At 37.0% G+C, this 20,794-nt stretch overlaps 1 protein-coding gene across 5 annotated transcripts in view; it reads left to right on the forward strand.

Annotated features, from left to right (window-relative positions):
• The first annotated feature begins 4,434 nt into the window (after window positions 1-4,434).
• The window catches only part of FASTKD1 (FAST kinase domains 1), a 35,421-nt gene continuing 19,061 nt past the window's right edge, over window positions 4,435-20,794 (forward strand). For 2 of the 5 annotated variants that reach the window (XM_006059992.4, XM_045163949.1), the window contains exons 1-7: window positions 4,435-4,755; window positions 6,320-6,838; window positions 8,371-8,439; window positions 14,324-14,449; window positions 16,454-16,852; window positions 18,714-18,824; window positions 19,543-19,674. In XM_006059992.4, the coding sequence (XP_006060054.4) occupies window positions 6,504-6,838; window positions 8,371-8,439; window positions 14,324-14,449; window positions 16,454-16,852; window positions 18,714-18,824; window positions 19,543-19,674 (1,172 nt within the window). In that variant the 5' untranslated portion in view covers window positions 4,435-4,755; window positions 6,320-6,503. The other 3 variants (XM_025275394.3, XM_006059994.4, XM_006059993.4) reach the window with 3 other exon arrangements.

Below are 20,794 nucleotides of genomic sequence, written 5' to 3' on the forward strand. Positions count from 1 at the left end.
CTGGTGATCCCTTGCTTCGTTACCTCACCCTCCCTGGAGTTCTAGGATTTTGGAGCGAGTTAAATGCCTGGCCCATAGGTAGCTTAATCGTTTCTGTGTAAGTTGATTGACAGTGTTTGTAACCGTTAGAATGCCAAGTTGTTCGTGAAATGAAGTGCTTCACTTAATAAACATTGATTGAGCCTCTGCCAGGGTATTGGGAAGGAGACCCTACTTTCAAAGAGCTTCCCAGGTCAGCTTCTAGTTAATGCTGTGACACACATTAAAAAAAAAGAAAAGAAAAGAAATGAACAAAGTGCTATTTGAGAAAAGGAGGAAATTATAGAGGACATTGACGCCCTTTGTTGTCTTTTAAAAATATTCTCATAGCAACCCCATGATATGTTATCCTTGTTTCACAGATAAATTGAGGCTCAAGGAAGATAAGTGCCTTCCCAAATACATTGTTCCTAAATACCAAAGTAAGGCTTTGACTCCAAATCCAGTGCTTTCTGGGGAGAACACTATTTAGGACATATGTTGCTATTTAATTGTTTCAAGAGGTTAAGAGTTCCTAGATTGTTAGAATTGTAATAATTCCCCCTGATATTCAGGGGAGTTGAAGGCAGTCATTGTGAAGATATGCCACGTGTTTTAAAGAAAACAGCCCCCTTGTGATGATTAGTGATATGTGTCAACTTGGCTAGGATATAGTGCCCAGTTATTTGGTCAAAGAATAGTCTAGATGTGTTTCCCAAGGTATATTTTAGATGTGATAAAGATTTACAATTCGAAGACTTAAAGCAGGGTGGGACTCATCCAATCAGCTCAAGGCCTTGAGATCAGAGGCTGAGATTTCCTAAGGAAGAAAGCATTATGCCTCAAGATGGCATTATAGAAACTTTGCCTGGGTTTCCAACATGCTTGGCCTGCTGTGTTGATTTCAAACTCAAGACTGCAATATCAACTCTTATGTGCACTTACAGCCTGCTCACCCACCCTACAGATTTCAGACTTTCCAGCCCCCACAACTGTAAGCCAATTCCTTACAATAAATCTGTTTTTCTGTAAAAACAAACAAAAGGAAACAGAGGACTTAGATTTTATTATTGTATGAAAAGAAAGTTACAATTATTTAAAATTTTCACTCCTTTATCTTTGGTAAATTAGTAATTATCAACAACATGTGAGCATGTGGCAGGTACACTTAAGGGTCTTCACCGGTTTTATTAGCTGTAGAACTGAGAGGACAATCCTGGCCTCTTTAAGCTGTTTTGCTTTCATTGCAGGAAAGTAGCATCATGCTCATCTTCAAACGATTTAGAGGTTATGTGAGTTCACACTTTGCAGTGAGGAAGGCAATTCTTTAGTACCTTTAAAATTCTAATTTATAGTGAGCACTATATTGAGACAGATTTTTGTTAGCATGGGTTTGATTTTTGCTAATTCAGATTCCTTGGAATATACTTTTATTTAGCTGTGATATACAGATTCATTTCTTAGATTTCTACTTGTAGGGGTAATGTGTAACATTGCTATGACATTGGTGTAGTTTCCCTCTTTATCATCCATTTAGTTAGACACAATCTTTGAGGATATAGTACAGATTATACCATAGTTAACATTTTGAGGTGTGCAAAGGTAGTATTACTAATTTGTTCCAGGATATACTTTTTTCTTAGAGAGATAGACTTTTATATGAAGTGACTGAAGAATTATTTAATAGTAAGGTATTAACAAGTACTTAGATATAGTATACATTATAAATGGTCACATTTTAGAGGATTCCTGAAAGAAGTCTTGAAGCAGCTTTACAAATGTCAATTCAAAGACTGGTGGCTGGTGGTGAACTATGACAAAGTTTTCACTATTCTTTTCTTAAGAACAGTTGTTTTGGGGGGAAATTCCCTGGTGATCCAGTGGTTAGGACTCTAGCGCTGTCACTACTGGGACCCTGGGTTCAATCCCTGGTCAGGGAACTAAAATCCCATAAGCCACATCTTTTCTTAAGACTGTGGTAGTTGCTTTCTTTATCCAGATGTCCTTACTTGAATGAATGAAAAACTGGTGTGCTTTGCTGGGTCCCAAACATGTTGAAAGTTCAATGGTCTTTGAAATCCAAAACTTTCCCAAATAAATTTGACATAATTTATTGTTCCAAGAAGGAAGCTCTTGCAAGTAAAAGGAAGTATTACCTCCAACAATATGGTGGCTTAAGGAACAAAGGACTTATTTCTCTCTTAAGTAATAGGTCTGGTGAGCGGACCAGATCAAAGGGCAACTCTCCTCCATATAGTCAGTCAGGACCTTACGTTCCTTATATGTAATTCCAACATACTCCAGGGCCTTGACATTGCATGATTAGATTAGAGTGTATTGCCTTGAGTTTCAGCCATCAGGAAAACATTACAAAAACTAAGATCCTGGCATCAGTACCATCACTTCATGACAAATTGAGAAGTGGAAACAGTGACAGATTTTATTTTCTTGGGCTCCAAAATCACTGCAGATGAAAATCACTGCAGACGGTGACTGCAGCCACAAAATTAAAAGATGCTTGCTCCTTGGAAGAAAAGCTATGACAAACCTAAACAGTGTATTAAAAAGCAGAGACATCACTTTGTCAACAAAGGTTCATATAATCAAAGCTATGGTTTTTCCAGTAGTCACGTATGGATGTGAGAGTTGGACCATAAAGAAGACTGTCACTATCATTTAGGCCTATTGTTGCAGGGAGCTGGTCTGGCACTCATAGCTCAGCCTTGGTATTTCTGCTGAACATAACAATTGCACAGAATACCAACATGAAACAAGGCCACTTTCTGACTGATGTGTCAAGACCAAAACAAGACATAATCATAGCTGAACTTAGACAAAAAACAGTATTGTTCAAACCACAAAAAATGACCAAACATCCACCTATTGTGGCTAGTAGGAGTGACAGCTGCTTCTTTACCAATCCCAGCTTTAACTTAGCTTCATTCTTTCTGCCTTCTAGATAAAATTTATTAAGATGCCCAGTAAATTCCGCATAGTAGCCAATCTAGAGCAAAATCCCTGTTAAACTTCCTTAAGGTAACACAAGGCCAAAAATTGATTGTGGTGATGTTCCACAACTCTGAATTACAAAAAGTCACTGAATTTTACACTGTGAATGGGTAAATTGTATGGTGTGTAAATAATTTCTCAATAAAGCTGTTACAAAATTTGTCATCTAGAACTGGTACCTGTCTGCCATGACACAGTGCAGAAATGGAGAGAAATTTTGATGCTTTTATAGCCATTCCATAGCTATTCCATACATGTTGAATATAATAAATAAAAATCTGCACGTCTTTTCCACATTTAAGTTTTCAGATTTCACTTTTCTAAATATTCATTTATATTGTGTGTTATAAAAATATCAGTGTTTCATGGACTGGGAGAAAACCTCTTATAGTTGAGAAACAAGTACCGTAAAGGCTTCCCTGGTGGCTCAGCAGTAAAGAATCCATCTGCCAATGCAGGGCACGCGGGTTCCATCCCTCGGTCAGAAAGAGCCCCTGAGGAAATGGCATCCCAGTCCAGTATTTTTGCCTGGGAAATCCACCCCATGGACATAGGAGCCTGGTGGACTATAGTCCATGCAGTCACAAAAGAGCCCTACACGACTTAGCGACTAAACAACAAGGACCTATAATTACAATGGTTTAAGACATGCTTTGGAGAAGGCAATGGCACCCCATTCCAGTACTCTTGCCTGGAAAATCCCATGGACGGAGGAGCCTGGTAGGCTGCAGTCCATGGGGTCGCTAAGAGTCTGGACACAACTGAAGGCCTTCACTTTCACTTTTCACTTTCATGCATTGGAGGAGGAAATGGCAACCCACTCCAGGGACGGCGGGGCCTGGTGGGCTGCTGTCTATGGGGTCGCACAGAGTCGGACTCGACTGAAGCGACTTAGCAGCAGCAGTAGCAGCAGCAGCAAGACATGCTTTTTGAACTGTGGTGCTGGAGAAGACTCTTGCGAGTCCCTTGGACTGCAAGAAGATCCAACCAGTCCATCCTAAAGGAGACCTCCTGGGTGTTCATTGGAAGGACTGATGCTGAGGCTGAAACGCCAATATTTTGGCCACCTAATGCGAAGAGTTGACTCATTGGAAAAGACTCTGATGCTGGGAGGGATTGGGGGCAGGAGGAAAAGGAGACGACAGAGGATGAGATGGCTGGATGGCATCACCGACTCGATGCACATGAGTTTGGGTGAACTCCGGGAGTTGGTGATGGACAGGGAGGCCTGGCCTGCTGCGATTCATGGAGTCGCAAAGCGTCGGACACAACTGAGCTGAACTGAACTGAACTGAAGACGTGCTACCCAAGTCTCTCTCAATGAGGAACTACAATACCCAGAATTCCCCCCAAAATGCGTATGCCACGTCTATTCCACGACCCTCGCCGCGAGGTCCCCTGGGGCATGTAGTGCATGCTTTTGGCCGTGCACGCTGGGCTCCCTCGGCCTTTTTTCCGGGTTTTGGAAAGGACACCACCAGAAGAAAGGTCTGGGATAGAAGGGAGGTGTGAGTGACATAACCAAGCCTGTTGCGTCCCATACTAGGGGACCAGGAATAGCCATGAGTTCTGAGCCCTCCTAACCAGCATTCCCCGCGATTCTCCAGAAAAGTTCCCTGGCGTTGGGGAATTTGCCCGCAAATCAGGATCGGGTGACGGCGATAGGTTTTCTTCTTGTACCCAGCACGTTTCGGTTCCGGGGTACAGAGTTCGGAGGCTTCTTTCCAGGTATTGTATTTCCCGGAGCGCGGAGGACTAGGGCAGGGCTGAGCTCTCTCCCAGCGGGACCGGGAGACCCCATTCGTTCAGCGCCACTGTGTGCCAAGCGCCGAGGATGCCTGCCATTTTCAAAGGGTGCTGCTGCACTATATACCCTGCACTATACCTGTTCCCGGAGGGTACCTATCTCTCTAGTCCCGAGATCCCTCCTTTGGTAGATCAGTTTCCCAAGGTCGGTTAGCTGGGTCGGTTAGATTTGACACTGGTATTCTGAGCCGTGAGCTGCTTCCTCTATCAGCTGTAGACAAGCAGGAGATTCTTGAAGATATCTTTTCTTTGTGCGGGGATTTTTGTGTATGTGTGTGTCGCAAGTTAGTCTGGGTCAGGATTCAGTGCAGATTGCCACAGAGTACCGTGCAGACAGCTTGGCATGGCGATAGAGAGGATTTTGAGGCATACTTTTAACATTGGTTTGTTCATGTAATGAGGATGTTCAGGTTGAAAGAGTGAAAGAACTATGTGGTTGTCCCAGCTTCATTAGTACTAGAGTAGATTTTTAATCTTTATGAGAGTAGCTTTTATCTGTAAAATTCAAATGATAGTATGTCTCTGGCAGGTTGAGAGAATTTATTGGGATAATACTTTAAAAGTCCGTTGTAAACTGTTGTAGAAGTGTTAGATAATATGGTTTTAGTCCCAGCTTTTCTAACCATTGTTTCTCAACTAGAAATTTAGACATACTTTAAAAACAAATTATTCTTTTTCATAATAATCTTTGGTTTCCATGTTGCTTCACCACACCCTCATACATTACTTGATTTCTTAATATTTCCTGATTGGGCTCTAATCATCTCGTTTATTGCTTAAAACCTACTTAAGGCCAATATAGTGATTAAATTGTTTGGGTGCTTTTAGAGTACAAGGAGAAAGGAGCAAGAAATTATCTTGGAATTAAATATACCAGAGACTATCCTTCTGAAAAAAACATTTGAAAAATTGTGGCTATGAATTAATGGCTACTCTTTGTAAAAACTATAAAGGCAGTATATTTATTTATTGCAAAGAGTTTGGTTTGGGTCCCCCAACCCCATCTGGTTTTATAGTCAAATTTGAAAACTTTGTGTGTCAGATTTAACATTATTTATTTATTTTTGGCTGTGTTGGGCCTTTCTTGCTGCGCATGGGCTTTCTCTAGTTGCAGCAAGCAGGAGCTTCTCTTGCTGAGGAGCACAGGCTCTAGGTTTTAGTAGCTGTGGTGCAAGGGCTTAGTTGCTCCGCAGCATATAGAATCGTACCTGACCAGGGATCAAACCTGTGTCCCCTGTATTGGCAGGCAGACTCTTAAGCGCTGGACCAGCAGGGAAGTCTACACTTAACATTTTTTTAGATGAAATGCAGAAAGAAACCCCTTTTCCTGGACATTTCGCTTTGGATCAAATCCTGCTCTCTGGTTCAGGCTAAGAACAAAGTCTATAGTTACTTAAGGAAAAAAGTTGTTCCTGTAATGAGAATATTGGAATTAATTTGGTATTAATAACATAAGTATGACCATGTTAAATCAATTTCTTTACAGAAGCTGCATATTGAAATGGGATTTGGAGTCATCATAATGGAAGCAAAATACATGAAGGAAAACCAGTTATTTTTATACCAGAATATTGCACCTGACTACTAGTTGCAATGGTTTTCTTTACCTAAGAAAATTTGTGATGTAAATGAAAAGATAGTTTTTGTCCCCTAGATTCATTATTTACAATATGCTTTGCCTAAGAGCTATTCGTCCATTCTCCTGGAGAGTGTTTCACTTTCGACCCTTTAGTTTTGAACCATTAATTAGTCAGATGAATAATTGTACAGATGAAGAGCAAATATTCGGTCTCATTGAAAAAAACAAATCCCTACTCTCAGAAAAGCAAGTGGGATGTGCACTCAGTATGCTTTGGCAGTTTCAAAAGCAGAAGACCAGCTCAGTAAAAAATGTGGACTGTATCAGAAACCATCCCCAATTTCTTACTCTGTGTAATTTAGCTACAACTAAAATGGGATTCATGAGCGACAGTACCTTGGTGAATGTGTTATACATCATACAACAGTAAGTAATGTGCTTTTAGGTTTTATAGAATGATTATAGTTTATTTTTATATTTTAACTTTATAAAAATCTCTTTGAAATGAAAAGCAATGTGGTTTTTTCCCTTAAAATAGTTTTCCTGATCATCTAATATTTTAAAGATACTTGGTGGATATTCTTTGATTACAGTAATCATTCCACTGTGTATATGTGTATCAAAACTTAATACTGAAGGTGACTTTTTATATGCCCTCTATCCCAAGACTATGGCCAGAGGGATATTAAGGTCACCAAGAATAATTTGGAGGTTGCCAAAGACTTGTTTTTGAAGTGTTTTCAAGTCTGACCGAGAACTCTGACATTTCGAAATGAATAAGATATGAATGTTTAAAATCATGTTTTCTTTAAAAAAAACAACAAAATATTATGCTGTATAACCTAAATATATACAATATTTATTAATCATACATCAATGAAGCTGGGAAAAAATTTAAAACGAAAATAAATTTTACATTATTTGGAAAGGAATTCAGCAGCTGTACAAAGGAAAAAAGAGCAAAAAAGTTAAAATTAATCTGTTTATTAGTCTCATTGGTGGAAATTATTGAAGTTAAATAGTTGTCTAAATAGCTATAGATGTCAGCACTGCACAAAGCAGAGATACAGTTGTTTTTATTAGGGATCAGTGTATACAGAAAGGGGCTTAATTAAGGCTTTTCTTATTTTGGAGGGTAGGGTTAGACTAAAAAAGAATGATAAACCTTTTATATCAGTGATAATACTGTTTATAGTGATATACCTATAAACAAAATAATTTTGTTTCTAAGATTTATCCTAAGAAAGTAATCTAAGATACATGTTAAGATTCCTGTACATGGTTATTCATTCCAGCATTGTTTATAATATTGAAAAACTAAGATCCTAGTAAGTAGGTAAATGTTTAAATGATATTTTATTCACATAATTAATAGTATACAACCATTAAAAATTATGTTTTGAAGTATATGTAAAGATAATGGGCAAATGTCCACAATATAGTGTTAACTTACTAAAAGAGGCAAGATACAAATATGTGAAAGAAATACAGATATTTCATTAAGTGTGTAGAAAAAGAACTGAAAAGAAATGCTCCAAATTAATGATGGTGAGTATTTATGAGTAGCAGAGTTATAAATTCTTTTTATTACCCAATTGAAGTTTTTCTTTATTTTACAAACTTTCTCTTTTAAAAATATTTTTGTAATCAAAGCAAAGTAGTACATGTTAGATGTACTTATAAGATAAAATATATCATTGAACATTTTTATTGTTCAGTGGATGGCATTGAAATGTTACAGATAAAAGGATGAGGGCATGGGATAAAGTATAGGTGTTTATTTGGTAGTACTGAGAAATCAGAATACTGAAATGGGACCAGACCAGAAATAAGGGCTGACTGTGTAAGAATATAGTAACTTGAGGTTACTTTTGCATTATAATTCTTACTGCATATGTGCTTTTAATAATTTTAAAATGTTTCTATGTGGAAAATTATTTTCTCTTGATTTTCTTGAGGTTTGGTATTGAGGCCCATGACTCACTAGTTGAAGCACTCGTTACAGAAGCATGGAGAAGACTGGAAAGGCAAGTACTCTGGGTTCTTCAGCTAAGATCAGGGTTATTCTGTTCAGGATTAGCACAGTGAAATCTTGTAGGGGAGGAATAGGGAGCTGCTGCCTAACTATCAAGCTTTATTGAAACGTATTTAGGAATTTCCCCTGTGGTCCCGTGGTTAAGACTGTGCTTCCACTGCAGGGAGCACGGATTTGATCCCTTTTCGGGGAACTAAGATCCTGCATGATGCGTGATGTGGCCAAAAAATTTTTAAAAAGAAAAAAATATATTTAAGTTCAGTTAGGTTTTAGGGTTTTTTGATTGTGTTAAGGTGTGTTTTTCTAGCACAGTGAGATCTTGTAGGAAAAGAATGGGGAATGTGTGTTTTTCCTTAAGACAAAGAAAAGTATTTCAAATATTCCTTAAGGCTGCAGAATGTAGGTGCTTTTAAACATATATAATTAATCAAAATATAACTAAGCTAAAGTCACTGCTATTCTTGGACTATGCTTTTTAAACTTTCTTTTCTGAAAGAATTTTGCTTCAGAAGGAAAAAATTCTGAGTGATAGGCTCTCAGTAAAATCCCTAGATGTTCATAAAAAGAGAAAGAAGAACAAGTTTATGAGAAAGGAAAGACTTTACTGTTTAACAACATCTATAGGTACTTGCCTATCACTTCATTTTTATGAAGATGCAATGAACAGAGCTCATAGGTATCTTAGAATATTTCAGGTCCACTACTGTGAATAGTATCAATTTAGATATCTTTCCTACTCTACACATAGCTATATCGTTAGCATACTTTCATAATCAATGATCATCTAAAACGGAACGGCCAGAAAGGTGGCTGCCTCCTCGCCCCTTTGTGGAGAACCTGGTGCTAAAGCATTCATAGACAATTTGCTTCTGGGTCGGGGTTTCCTACATAGCAGAGTGGCTCCCTGCTGCGAGTCTGCCCTTGATACAGGGTTTGTTAAAAAATTAAAATAGAAAAAAATGAGAGAGAAAAAAATAAATAAAAAAAATCTAGAAAAATATGAAATTTATTCAGAGTATTATGAGTAGAGTTCATTTCAGTTGCTGAGCCCTGTCCGACTCTTTACGACCCCATGGATTGCAGCACGGCAGGCTTCCCTGTCCATCACCTACTCCCTAAGTTTGCTCAAACTCATGCCCATCAAGTTGGTGATGCCATCCAACCATCTCATTCTCTGTTGTCCCCTTCTCCTCCCGCCTTCAATCTTTCCCAGCATCAGGGTCTTTTCCAATGAGTCAGTTCTTTGCATCAGGTGGCCAGAGTATTGGAGTTTCAGTTTCAGCATTAGTCCTTCCAATGAATATTCAGGACTGACTTCCTTTAGGATGGACTGGCTGAATCTCCTTGCAGCCCAAGGGCCTCTCAAGAGTCTTCTCCAACACCACAGTTCAAAAGCATCAATTCTTTGGTGCTCAGCTTTCTTTATAGTCCAGCTCTCACGTCCATACATGATTACTAGAAAAACCATAGCTTTGACCAGACGGATCTTAGTTGGCAAAGTAATGTCTCTGCTTTTTAATTTGCCAGAAAATTTAGAAAATTTGGGGGTACAGAGAAGCCTATTGTATTCTGTACTATCCTATTTATATTTAATAAGAATATATAAAAAATAATAAAAGAATACATGAAAAGCTCTCCATTTATAAAACAGCTGAGGGCTCTTAGCTGTACCAGAGGGCCATTTTGGTGATTTCTGAAAACTTAGAATTTTTAAACTTAAGGGTTCTGGGTAGCCATGGTCCATTATTAGTGGGATAAAACAAATATTTGTGAGTGAAAGAAAAATCAAGGTGGGAAAGAGACAGGAGCTTTTGGAAACCACAGAACAACACTCCCTCTAAACCAAATAGTAACCTAGGGCAGAAGAGAAAGGAGTGCCTAAGATAAGAAACAGTAACTATTTGTAGATGAGAGGACCAGTCACCCTCATTATTCTTTTTTAGCATATTGCTTTTTGAAGCATAAACAATGATAAATTCTTACAATTGTAGTCGTGCATGACTGCAGGGTGAGCTTTGTAGGCTTTTGTTGTGTAAGCTGAGTTAAATTAAACAAGGTACCCAACAGACTGCAAGATACCCAAAGCAAAATGGCTGTCTGAGGAGGCCTTACAAATAGCTGTGAAAAGAAGAGAAGCGAAAAGCAAAGGAGAAAAGGAAAGATATAACCATTTGAATGCAGCGTTCCAAAGAATAGCAAGGAGAGATAAGAAAGCCTTCCTCAGTGATCAGTGCAAAGAAATAGAGGAAAACAACAGAATGGGAAAGACTAGAGATCTCTTCAAGAAAATTAGATATACCAAGGGAATATTTCATGCAAAGGTGGACACAAGAAAAGACAGAAATGGAATGGAACTAACAGAAGCAGAAGATATTAAGAAGAGGTGGCAAGAATACACAGAAGAACTGTACAAAAAAGATCTTCATGACCCAGATAATCATGATGGTATGGTCACTCACCTAGAGCCAGACATCTTGGAATGTGAAGTCAAGTGGGCCTTAGGAAGCATCACTACAAACAAAGCTAGTGGAGGTGATGGAATTCCAGTTGAGCTATTTCAAATCCTAAAAGATGATGCTGTGAAAGTGCTGCACTTCAATATGCCAGCAAATTTGGAAGACTCAGCAGTGGCCACAGGACTGGAAAAGGTCAGTTTTCATTCTAATCCCAAAGAAAGGCAATGCCAAAGAATGCTCAAACTACCTCTCAATTGCCCTCATCTCACATGCTAGTAAATTAATGCTCAAAATTCTCCAAGCCAGGCTTCAACAGTATGTGAACCGTGAACTTGGAGATGTTCAAGCTGGTTTTAGAAAAGGCAGAGGAACCAGAGATCAAATTGCCAACATCTGCTGGATCATTGAAAAAGCGAGAAAGTTCCAGAAAAACATCTACTTCTGCTTTATTGACTATGCCAAAGCCTTTGACTGTGTGATCACAACAAACTGTGAAAAATTCTTCAAGAGATGGGAATACCAGACCACCTGACCTGCCTCTTGAGAAATCTGTATGCAGGTCAGGAAGCAACAGTTAGAACTGGACATGGAACAACAGACTGGTTCCAAATCAGGAAAGGAGTACGTCAAGGCCATATATCATCACCCTGCTTATTTAACTTATATGCAGAGTACATCATGAGAAACGCTGGGCTTGGTGAAGCACAAGCTGGAATCAAGATTGCCGGGAGAAATATCAGTAACCTCAGATATGCAGATGACACCACTCTTATGGCAGAAAGTGAAGAAGAACTAGAGCCTCTTGATGAAAGTGAAAGAGAAGAGTGAAAAAGTTGGCTTAAAGCTCAACGTTCAGAAAACTAAGATCATGGCATCCAGTCCCATCACTTCATAGCAAATAGATAGGGTTAACAGTGGAAACAGTGGCTGACTTTATTTTTCTGGGCTCCAAAATCGCTGCAGATGGTGATTGTAGCCATGAAATTAAAAGATGCTTACTCCTTGGAAGGAAAATTATGACCAACCTAGACAGCATATTAAAAAGCAGAGACATTACTTTGTCAACAAAGGTCCATCTAGTCAAGGGTATGGTTTTTCCAGTGGTCATGTATGGATGTGAGAGTTGGACTGTGAAGAAAGCTGAGTGCCGAAGAATTGATGCTTTTGAACTGTGGAGTTGGAGAAGACTCTTGAGAGGCCCTTGGACTGCAAGGAGATGCAACCAGTCCATCCTAAAGGAGATCAGTCCTGGGTGTTCATTGGAAGGACTGATGCTGAAGCTGAAACTCCAATCCTTTGGCCACCTGAGGCAAAGAACTGACTCATTTGAAAAGACCCTGATGCTGGGAAAGATTGAAGGCGGGAGGAGAAGGAGACGACAGAGGATGAGATGGTTGGATGGTATCACCAACTCAATGGACACGAATTTGAGTAAACTCCGTGAGTTGGTGCTGGACAGGGAGGCCTGCCATAATGCAGTCCATGGGGTCACAAATAGTTGGACATGACTGAGCGTCTGAACTGAACTGGAGTGAGCCAACAAATCTCTGGGGTTAGAAATTTCACATCCATTTACTGAATGGTGATTATAGTTAATCTCATTATCTAAACCGATCGGTCTTCTCATCTCCAGGTTTGCGTTCTCTCTACCTGTAACTGTGTTTTTGTGAGGGTAAGGAGAACAATCTTTGTCCTTTGGTGAGGTAGAGAGATCAGTATAATGAACTCCTATGTACCCATCATCCAGGTTCAATAATTACCAACATATAGCAGTCTTGTTTTGTCTGGATATTCTTCAGTTCCCTCCCTACCCTTCAGTATAGTTAAAATTGTGGTATAATTTTACCAGTAAATACCTTAGTATGTATTTCTGAGAGACAAAAAGCACTCTTTTAAAAGTATGTATAATCACCATGCTATTATTATACCTAATAAAAATGATTAATTATTCCTTATTATCACCTAATAACTGTCTGAGTTCAGATTTCTTTGCCTGCTCTATAAAGGTCTTTTTAAAGGCAGTTTGTTTAAATAACTATCCAAACATGGTATACACATTGTATTTCGTTGCCATGTCTCAAATTTTTCTCTGCTTTTGTTTTTTCTGGTAAGTACTCATTAAAGAATATCATAAAAATATACCAATTTTTTTAGTTACACCAGTCATAAGTATACATCTTGATAAATTTTCACATACTGAAAATACTCATATACTTCTGTGTAATAGCAGCAAGATCAAAACACAGAATATCACTAGTTTCCCCAAAGTTCCTTTCATGCTCTCTTCCACCCGCTCCCCACTTCTCTGTCCCAAAAGTGAGCACTATCTTGACTTCTGACACCAGAAATTAGTTTTCTTTCTATAAAAATGAAATCCTATAGTAAGAACTCTTATACCTAGTTTTTTTACTCAATATATTTTAAAGATTCTTCTGTGATATTGCACTATTCTTTTTTATTGCTGTATGGAATTCTAGGAATATGTGCAGTTATTCATTATACTCTTGATGGACATTAAGATTGTTGCTGTTTTGCATTTTTTTTTATTGCTATTACATATCGTGCTGCTGTGAAATTCCTTATGCTTGTCTTTAAGTGAATTCAAAGTCTTTAAAAATCTATAACAATTCTCCTTTCTGCTCTTTTGGCTTGCCATTTTTGTTGAAGAAATTGGGTCATTTGTCCTACAGAAAAAAATCAAGTTTTTCAAGCATGATTATAGTAGAGATTGTTTTATTTATTTAAAAAATATTTTTGGTTTTACGTATTAATATGGGCTTTCCTGGGGGCTCAGATGGTATAGAATCCACCTGCAATGCAGGAGACCTGGATTCCATCGCTGGGTTGAGAAGATCCCCTGGAGAAGGGAACGGCTACCCACTCCAGTATTCTTTTTTGTGTGTGTGCTAGAAAGCAATGTCTTTTATTTAAAGTTTATTTCTTTTTTGTTTTTTGCAGAAAACTTTTAATGGGTGATTTTTAAAATTTATTTTTAATTGAAGGATAATTGCTTAACAGAATTTTGTTCTTTTCTGTTTTCTTGCCTGGAGAATCTGTATGGACAGAGGAGCCTGGCAGGCTACAGTCTATGGGGTGGCAAAGAGTCAGACACGACTGAGCAACTTTCACTTTCACATACAACCTTGAGTTGAAATTGTTCTGACACCTGAAAAAATTAATAAGTAAAATGATTCAAATAACTTTGAGTGTTTTTCCCCCCCTTTTAAAATCTTCGAGAAGAATGTGGCTTTTTAACTCTTAGCTTGGGTTACTTTTAAGACTAGATAACCAACATTTTAGAAAAGTCATTTTATGTTAGTAATATATTAGTTTTTTTATTTTTGCCTATTTTATAACTGTGTATTATGTTTTAAGTGAAAATAAATAGCAAGGATCCTCTTTGTATATCCCCTTTAATAGGTTTGATATCAGTGTGCTGTCAAAATTTTCCTCTTGCCTGGCAGATCAACATTTACATTATAGTCCATTAATGGGAAAAGTAGCTGATATTGTAAATAGGAACTTGGAAAACATAGAGGACTTAAGGTAAGTTTATTTAGGGGCTTTGTGTTGTGGTGGAAAGAGTCTGGGCTTTGAGTGCACACACACTTAGACTTGCTAGTTCCTAACTATGTGACTTTATTCTCTTGCAAGTTCACGGTCCTCACCTACAAAACAGGAGTAGTAAGTAGTATCTACTGTGCAATGTTGCTGTGGGAATTAGACATAAAATATGTAAACTATGACACAACGTTGCTGAGCTCTGATTTTTCGTTACTTGCAAGCTAACATGTTTGCTGGCCATCCTTACGACCTCATTTAACCTTAAGTTACCTCCCTAAAGGCCCTATCTCTAAATACAGTCACACTGCCAGTGGGGCTTAAAGGTATACATTTGTGGGGAGAGGGCATAGTTTGGTTTGTAGCCTACACCAGTGTTCATAGTAACATTAGTCACATTAGCTGAAGGGAGGAAAGAACCTAAATGTCCGTCAGCAAATGAATGGACAATCAAAATTTTGTATAGATCCACAATGGAGTATCATTCAACCTTAAAAAGGAAGGAAATCCTGATATGTCCTACAACATGTATAAATCCTGAAGACATTATGCCAAGTGAAAAAAGCCAGACACAGAAGGACAGATACTGTATGAATCCCCTTTATATGAGTTACCTCGAGTAGTCAAATTCATAGAAACAAAGTAGAATGGTAGTTGCGGGTGTTGAAGGAGGGGAGAATGGGGAGCTACTATTTAATGGGTAAGAAGTTTTAGTTTGAGAAGATGAAGAAGTCCTGCAGTGGACGATGGTGATGGTTGTACAGCAATGTGAGTGTACTTAACACCACTGAACTGTATACTTAAAAATGTTTAAAATGGTAAATTTTACTTTATATATATTTTCACACACACATAAAAGTAGCTTATAAAAGCAGAGATAATAAAAATCACTGTAAATTTTTTTAACTTTAAAAAATTCTGATAGACCCATTTGAGAATCTAATGAAATCTTTGGGTACTTCCCCAGTCCAAATTGCAATTACAAATACAATTAAAAAAATCATATCCAAGTTTATAACTAAACTAAATAGCAACACTAGGTTACCAATTTATGTTAATTGATGTTAACATTAAACATTTGGATTAGAGAAGCTGAAGTATTATACTACTGGGTTTTTAAAAAATAATTTGTTTTATTGGAAAGAGTGAAGAAATTTTGAAACAAAAAGCCTCAAATAGTTCCACTAATTGAGATAGTGGAATGGTTGAGATAGTTTTAGATTCACATTTTCATGTCTTTTTTGTAGATGTTTTCTAATTATCATCCCCACATGTTTGTTACATCATACCTTTTACATTTTACATTCCTTATTCATTATTAGGTGTATTCTTGTATGTAGAGTTTTATGATTTTTGTATCATGTAGGACCTGTCTCCTTTTGAAAGGAGAGATCTCACCTTTGTAATTTTGGTGTCTTCCACAGTGCCAGAAGATTGATTTATGTTTCTTAAAAGTGTTTATTGAGTGAAGAAATATGTTTATTAAACATATTCATGTTCAATATTGCCCTACTGTTATATATCAATATCAATATAGCATAAAACATTAAAAATATGAAATCATTCATTAGTGAGAAATATTTTGCCAATATTTTTACTGGTAGATTATAAATACAGAGGAGGGAGTAATAAAGCAAAGTCTACTTCTGAAAATATAGAATGAGACCTTCCGTGTTGCATTCGATTGGCTGTTGGCACAGAGTGATTTCTGAGTAAATTTCATTAAAATATTCCCCTTCAAAGTATTTATCTATAGAACAAGGTATTATACACATTCAACAAAAATTATTATTCAATCCTTTTTTTATCTACAGGCTTTTGATTACTAGGAGATCAGAATTCAAGTTCCACTAGTATTTAAAAGAAAAATTTTGTTGTATAAAGCCTGTAGTATTTTTATCAATTCCTTTCTGTTTCTAAGCATTTAGTCTTAGAATTTTTCATTATTCTTAGATAATGTAAACCTTTTGCATCTTCTTCCTCTTTCAGGTCCTTGTCTGTTTTGATGGTCAGCATATCTTCTTTAATATCACAGCGTTTTCAAGAGAAATTAGTGAACAAAGCAGAATTACTTTTTGACACTATGGATTCTTCCCAGGTCAACACTGCAAGAAGAATAGTACAATTTCTTCGAAATATTAAATATAGATATTACCCACTATTAGAAAGGTGTAATAAAGTATTTTTGAGCAATATGAACCATCTTGATTTGGACTCCATTAGTAAAATACTTAGTCTATACTACTCTCTACAGTTTCATAGTTTTGAATTTATTTTAATGACTAAGAAGAGGCTAACAGAAATGATTCCTCTGTTTGACCACCCTGCTAGCTGTGTAAAATTGTTTGTAGCGTTGGGACCCATGGCAGGACCTGAAGAAAAGAAACAGTAAGTTCAGCTAAAAGCGCTTTACTTTTCCTGTTGAGAATATATGGAGTCTTCAGGCATAGATCTTGCAGTTCTAGAAGTCAGAAAAGTCACTCCACTCAAAAGTAGAAGGGAGTTGAGTACTCTGCTCCTTGATCTTTCTCTGGTTATTCTAACTTATATCTCAAACTCAGTCTCCTAAGGTGTTTTGAATGGAGGCCAGTAATCCCCTGGAGGTCAACATAGCATTGATGAAGGAGAACGTCGTATCAGTGCTATTCTTCTCCCTTCTTAGGCTGCGTGACTGGCTTTGGTGGTTGTGGTGGTTTAGTTACTAAGTGGAGAAGGCAATGGCACCCCACTCCAGTACTCTTGCCTGGAAAATCCCATGGACAGAGGAGCCTGGTGGGCTGCAGTCCATGGGGTCGCACAGAGTCGGACACGACTGAAATGACTTAGCCGCAGCAGCAGCAGTTACTAAGTAGTGTCCCACTCTTTGGTGACCCCATGGTCTGTAGCCCCCCAGGCTCCTCTGTCCATGGGATTTCCCCAGCAAGAATACTGGAGTGGGTTGCCATTTCTTTCTCCAGGGGATCTTTCTGACCCAGGGATTCAACCTGTGTCTCCTGCATTGGCGGGTGGATTTTTTACCACTGAGCCACCAAGGAAGCCCCTGTAAAGATGAGCAAATATTAAATTAATATGTGATTACTAGGTATGAGCAAACAGATTAAGTGTGATTAGTAGATTCAGTTAAGCAGAGGTTCCAGGAATTGCATATTGGGTATATGTAGCTGTCCTTGTTTCTGTTAGCAAAGACTTCATAGAAAGTTTTTGGGAGTCTTCTAAATTACATGAAGAAATTTAAGAGTACATTTTAAGAGACTGGATCAAGATGGAAATAAGATGATTATTAAAAAACTTTTATTGGAAGTTTTTTCTTGTCACCAAGTACTGTTAAAATCTCTTATGCCAGGGTAGTACAAATTTTTGAGTCTCTGACTTCAGGAAATTTTTATTCCACTTGGAAGGATAGAAATATGTAATTGAAATATGTGAATACCATGACAACATCAATATAGTTTATGAGTATACTAAAAAATAGATATAGATAGTAATTGCTGTGGGCAGACAGAAAAGTGAGAGAAAAATGTGGATTAAAATGGTTGGGGGAAAAAAAATGGTTGGGGAAAGCTATGGAAGAAGCTGGGTTTGAAATACTTGATAAGGTTAGTGAAAAGGATGGTGTGGAAATATCCAGGATGAATAGAGAATTAGTTTGCCATGCTTTCTTCAAATTTCATATTTTGGACTTGTCTTCTAAATTATTCTAAAAGACACTTATATACTTATCACTGCACTACTTTGGATGATTTCAAAATGGACCATCTTTGTAAATTTTCAGTTTATAGTGTTATAAGACGTACTTAGTGTTAAGGTTTCTGTTAATGTGTAGGTATGGTGACTTCCTGGTTAGATCTTACTAAGTTTTAAAAAATTGGGGCAATATTGAAATATCAATTGTTTGCTCCATAGCTCTCTCCTACTGAATAATTTCATTGAATTATTGTATTTTATAGCCAATGAAATCATACCTTATTTGAAAATCATTAATTAAAAACATTTTATTTATATTTTTTAAGAGACAGTTTAAGATTATACTGAGGCCTTAGTTTCTTTGAAGAAAATACATTTTTCTTTATTTAATAATATTTTGTGTTATCCCCAATTAGGTGGGGAGAAAATTAGAATTATATATTTAATCTATTTTTTTAATTTAGTTTTTGTTTATATCATTTCTATTTATTGCCTAAGAACTGTTATTTGTAAAAATTTAATAAACTAGTCATTAATTTTCTAACATATTTTTCTTTGCTTCTAGACTTAAATCAACTATATTATTGATGTCGGAGGAGCTGACTGGCCAGCAGGCCCTGGCAGTGATGGGAGCAATGGAAGAGATGGAAAGCAGAAATTTACGTCTGATTAAAAAGTATACTTACCTGAAATTTTTGGTGTTAAGTTTAGTTGACATTCATAAGTTGCTTTTTTTTTTTTGAGAAAAAAAATTTTTTTTTCCCTATAATCTTGGTTTTGAAGAAATAAGGAATTAACATTTAAGTCATTGTTTATTTTCTAAATAATTTTTCAAAACAGGTTTTTAATTGTTTACAACATCTTTCATTTCATTTGCTGCTATTCTTATTCTCGGGCAGAGGATTATAATCTAGGAAAGTGAAGAGCATAAAGCACAAGTGACTTTTTAAAAGGACAGTTTCTGCAGAACAGTTAACATCTATCTACATGAATTTGAATTGTTTCATATTATAGTTGTTACCTTGAAATCATACTGCAACGTATTGGCTTTTTAATTTTGGTTCAGATTGTGTATATTTATTATATCATTGTGTATTATATATTCTTTTAAAAAATATTCCTACTGCCCTAGTTCCTCCAATTTATTGACTGTTTGCATTTTTCATTGCTTTTAAGCATCTCCATTAGAGGACCATCCTGGATTTAAGGAAGAAAAATCATTTTACATTTTTGGGGTCATCTTGAGACAGTTCTTCAAGAACAGAAAACCTTGGGTCATTCATTGCTATTTCTCTAGCACAGAACATGTCTGGCATGAAACAGCTCCTCAGTAAAAGTTTAATAATAGTACATGAGTGAACTGGTTATAATACATGTTTTATCATTCTTTTTAGGATTACTTCAATTCTGCATAAACATTTGGATAACTATAAACCAGTAGAGTTGTTGAGAATAACTCAAGCGTTGATTTTTCTACATTTTCAAAGTAAAGAGCTTTTTGTGAAACTCAGAGAATTACTGCTTAGGTAAGATTAAAATAGATGTGTTTAAGTCTTTCATTGTATAATCTAGCCTGTTTTGTTTAGTTATGTATAAGTTTAGTTATATAAAAGTTGTTGGAACTTTTGAAAACAGAAATGGGTAGATTATTATTAAAGTTATTAAGACGCTTATCTTGCTGCCTTGCCATTCTGCCAGTGCTTGTGCTTGATATATTTTCAAATGGAAGTGAGGTCAGTGGGGTGATGAGAGCTCTAGGGCATGAACACATAAAACCAAGCCATTCTCCTTCCCTGCAGGAATGGAATAACCATCCATGAAAAGATTAGAGCTGCTGAAGAAGGCAAAGCTCCATTTAGGAGTACGCACATTTGTAGGTTTTTAGTCTGCTTACTTACCTGTTTTAAGGAATAATTAAAATGTAATTAATTAATTAATTTTAAAATTTATGTATTTATTTTTGGCTGTGTTGGGTCTTCATTGCTGCCTGGGCTTTTCTCTAATTGAAGTGAATGGGGGCTACTCTCTGGTTGTGGTGCACGGGCTTCATTGCGATGGCTTCTCTTGTTGCTGAGCACAGGTTCTAGACTCGCAGACTTCAGTAGCTGTGGCGTGTGGTCTCAGTAGTTGCGGCTCTTGGGCTCTAGAGCACAGGTTCAGTAGTTGTGGCGCATGGGCTCAAGTTGCTCCATAGCATGTGGGATCTTCCTGGATCGGGGATCTGACCTGTGTCTCCTGCATTGGTAGGTGGACTCTTTATCACTGAGCTACACAGGAGGTCCAAGGCATATTAAAATTTAAAATTTTAAAACGAAAATATGTGGTGGCAATGTTAGTAAAGTATTTTCATATGATTTCCCTTTTATAATTAAAAAATTTTTGCATTTCTATGAATATAGCATTCCTGTTTCAACTAAGAAGTTATTCAGTTTTCCATTGATTTTTATTTTACTTTAAGATGGAGTGTTCCAATTAAAAATTTTGACTTTAAAGATCAAAATAATGACTTGAATGAAGTTAAAACCAGATTAATCTTTTCCCCCTCTGTTTTTCCCATACTAGTTTGATTTCTTACTGTGATTTTTGAAAGACCAGGCATGTGACTTTATGCTGTAATCAAGACTGACATATAATTGAAAATGATTT

The sequence above is a fragment of the Bubalus bubalis genome, chromosome 2 (assembly GCF_019923935.1).
Source record: "Bubalus bubalis isolate 160015118507 breed Murrah chromosome 2, NDDB_SH_1, whole genome shotgun sequence".
Lineage (NCBI taxonomy): Eukaryota > Metazoa > Chordata > Mammalia > Artiodactyla > Bovidae > Bubalus > Bubalus bubalis.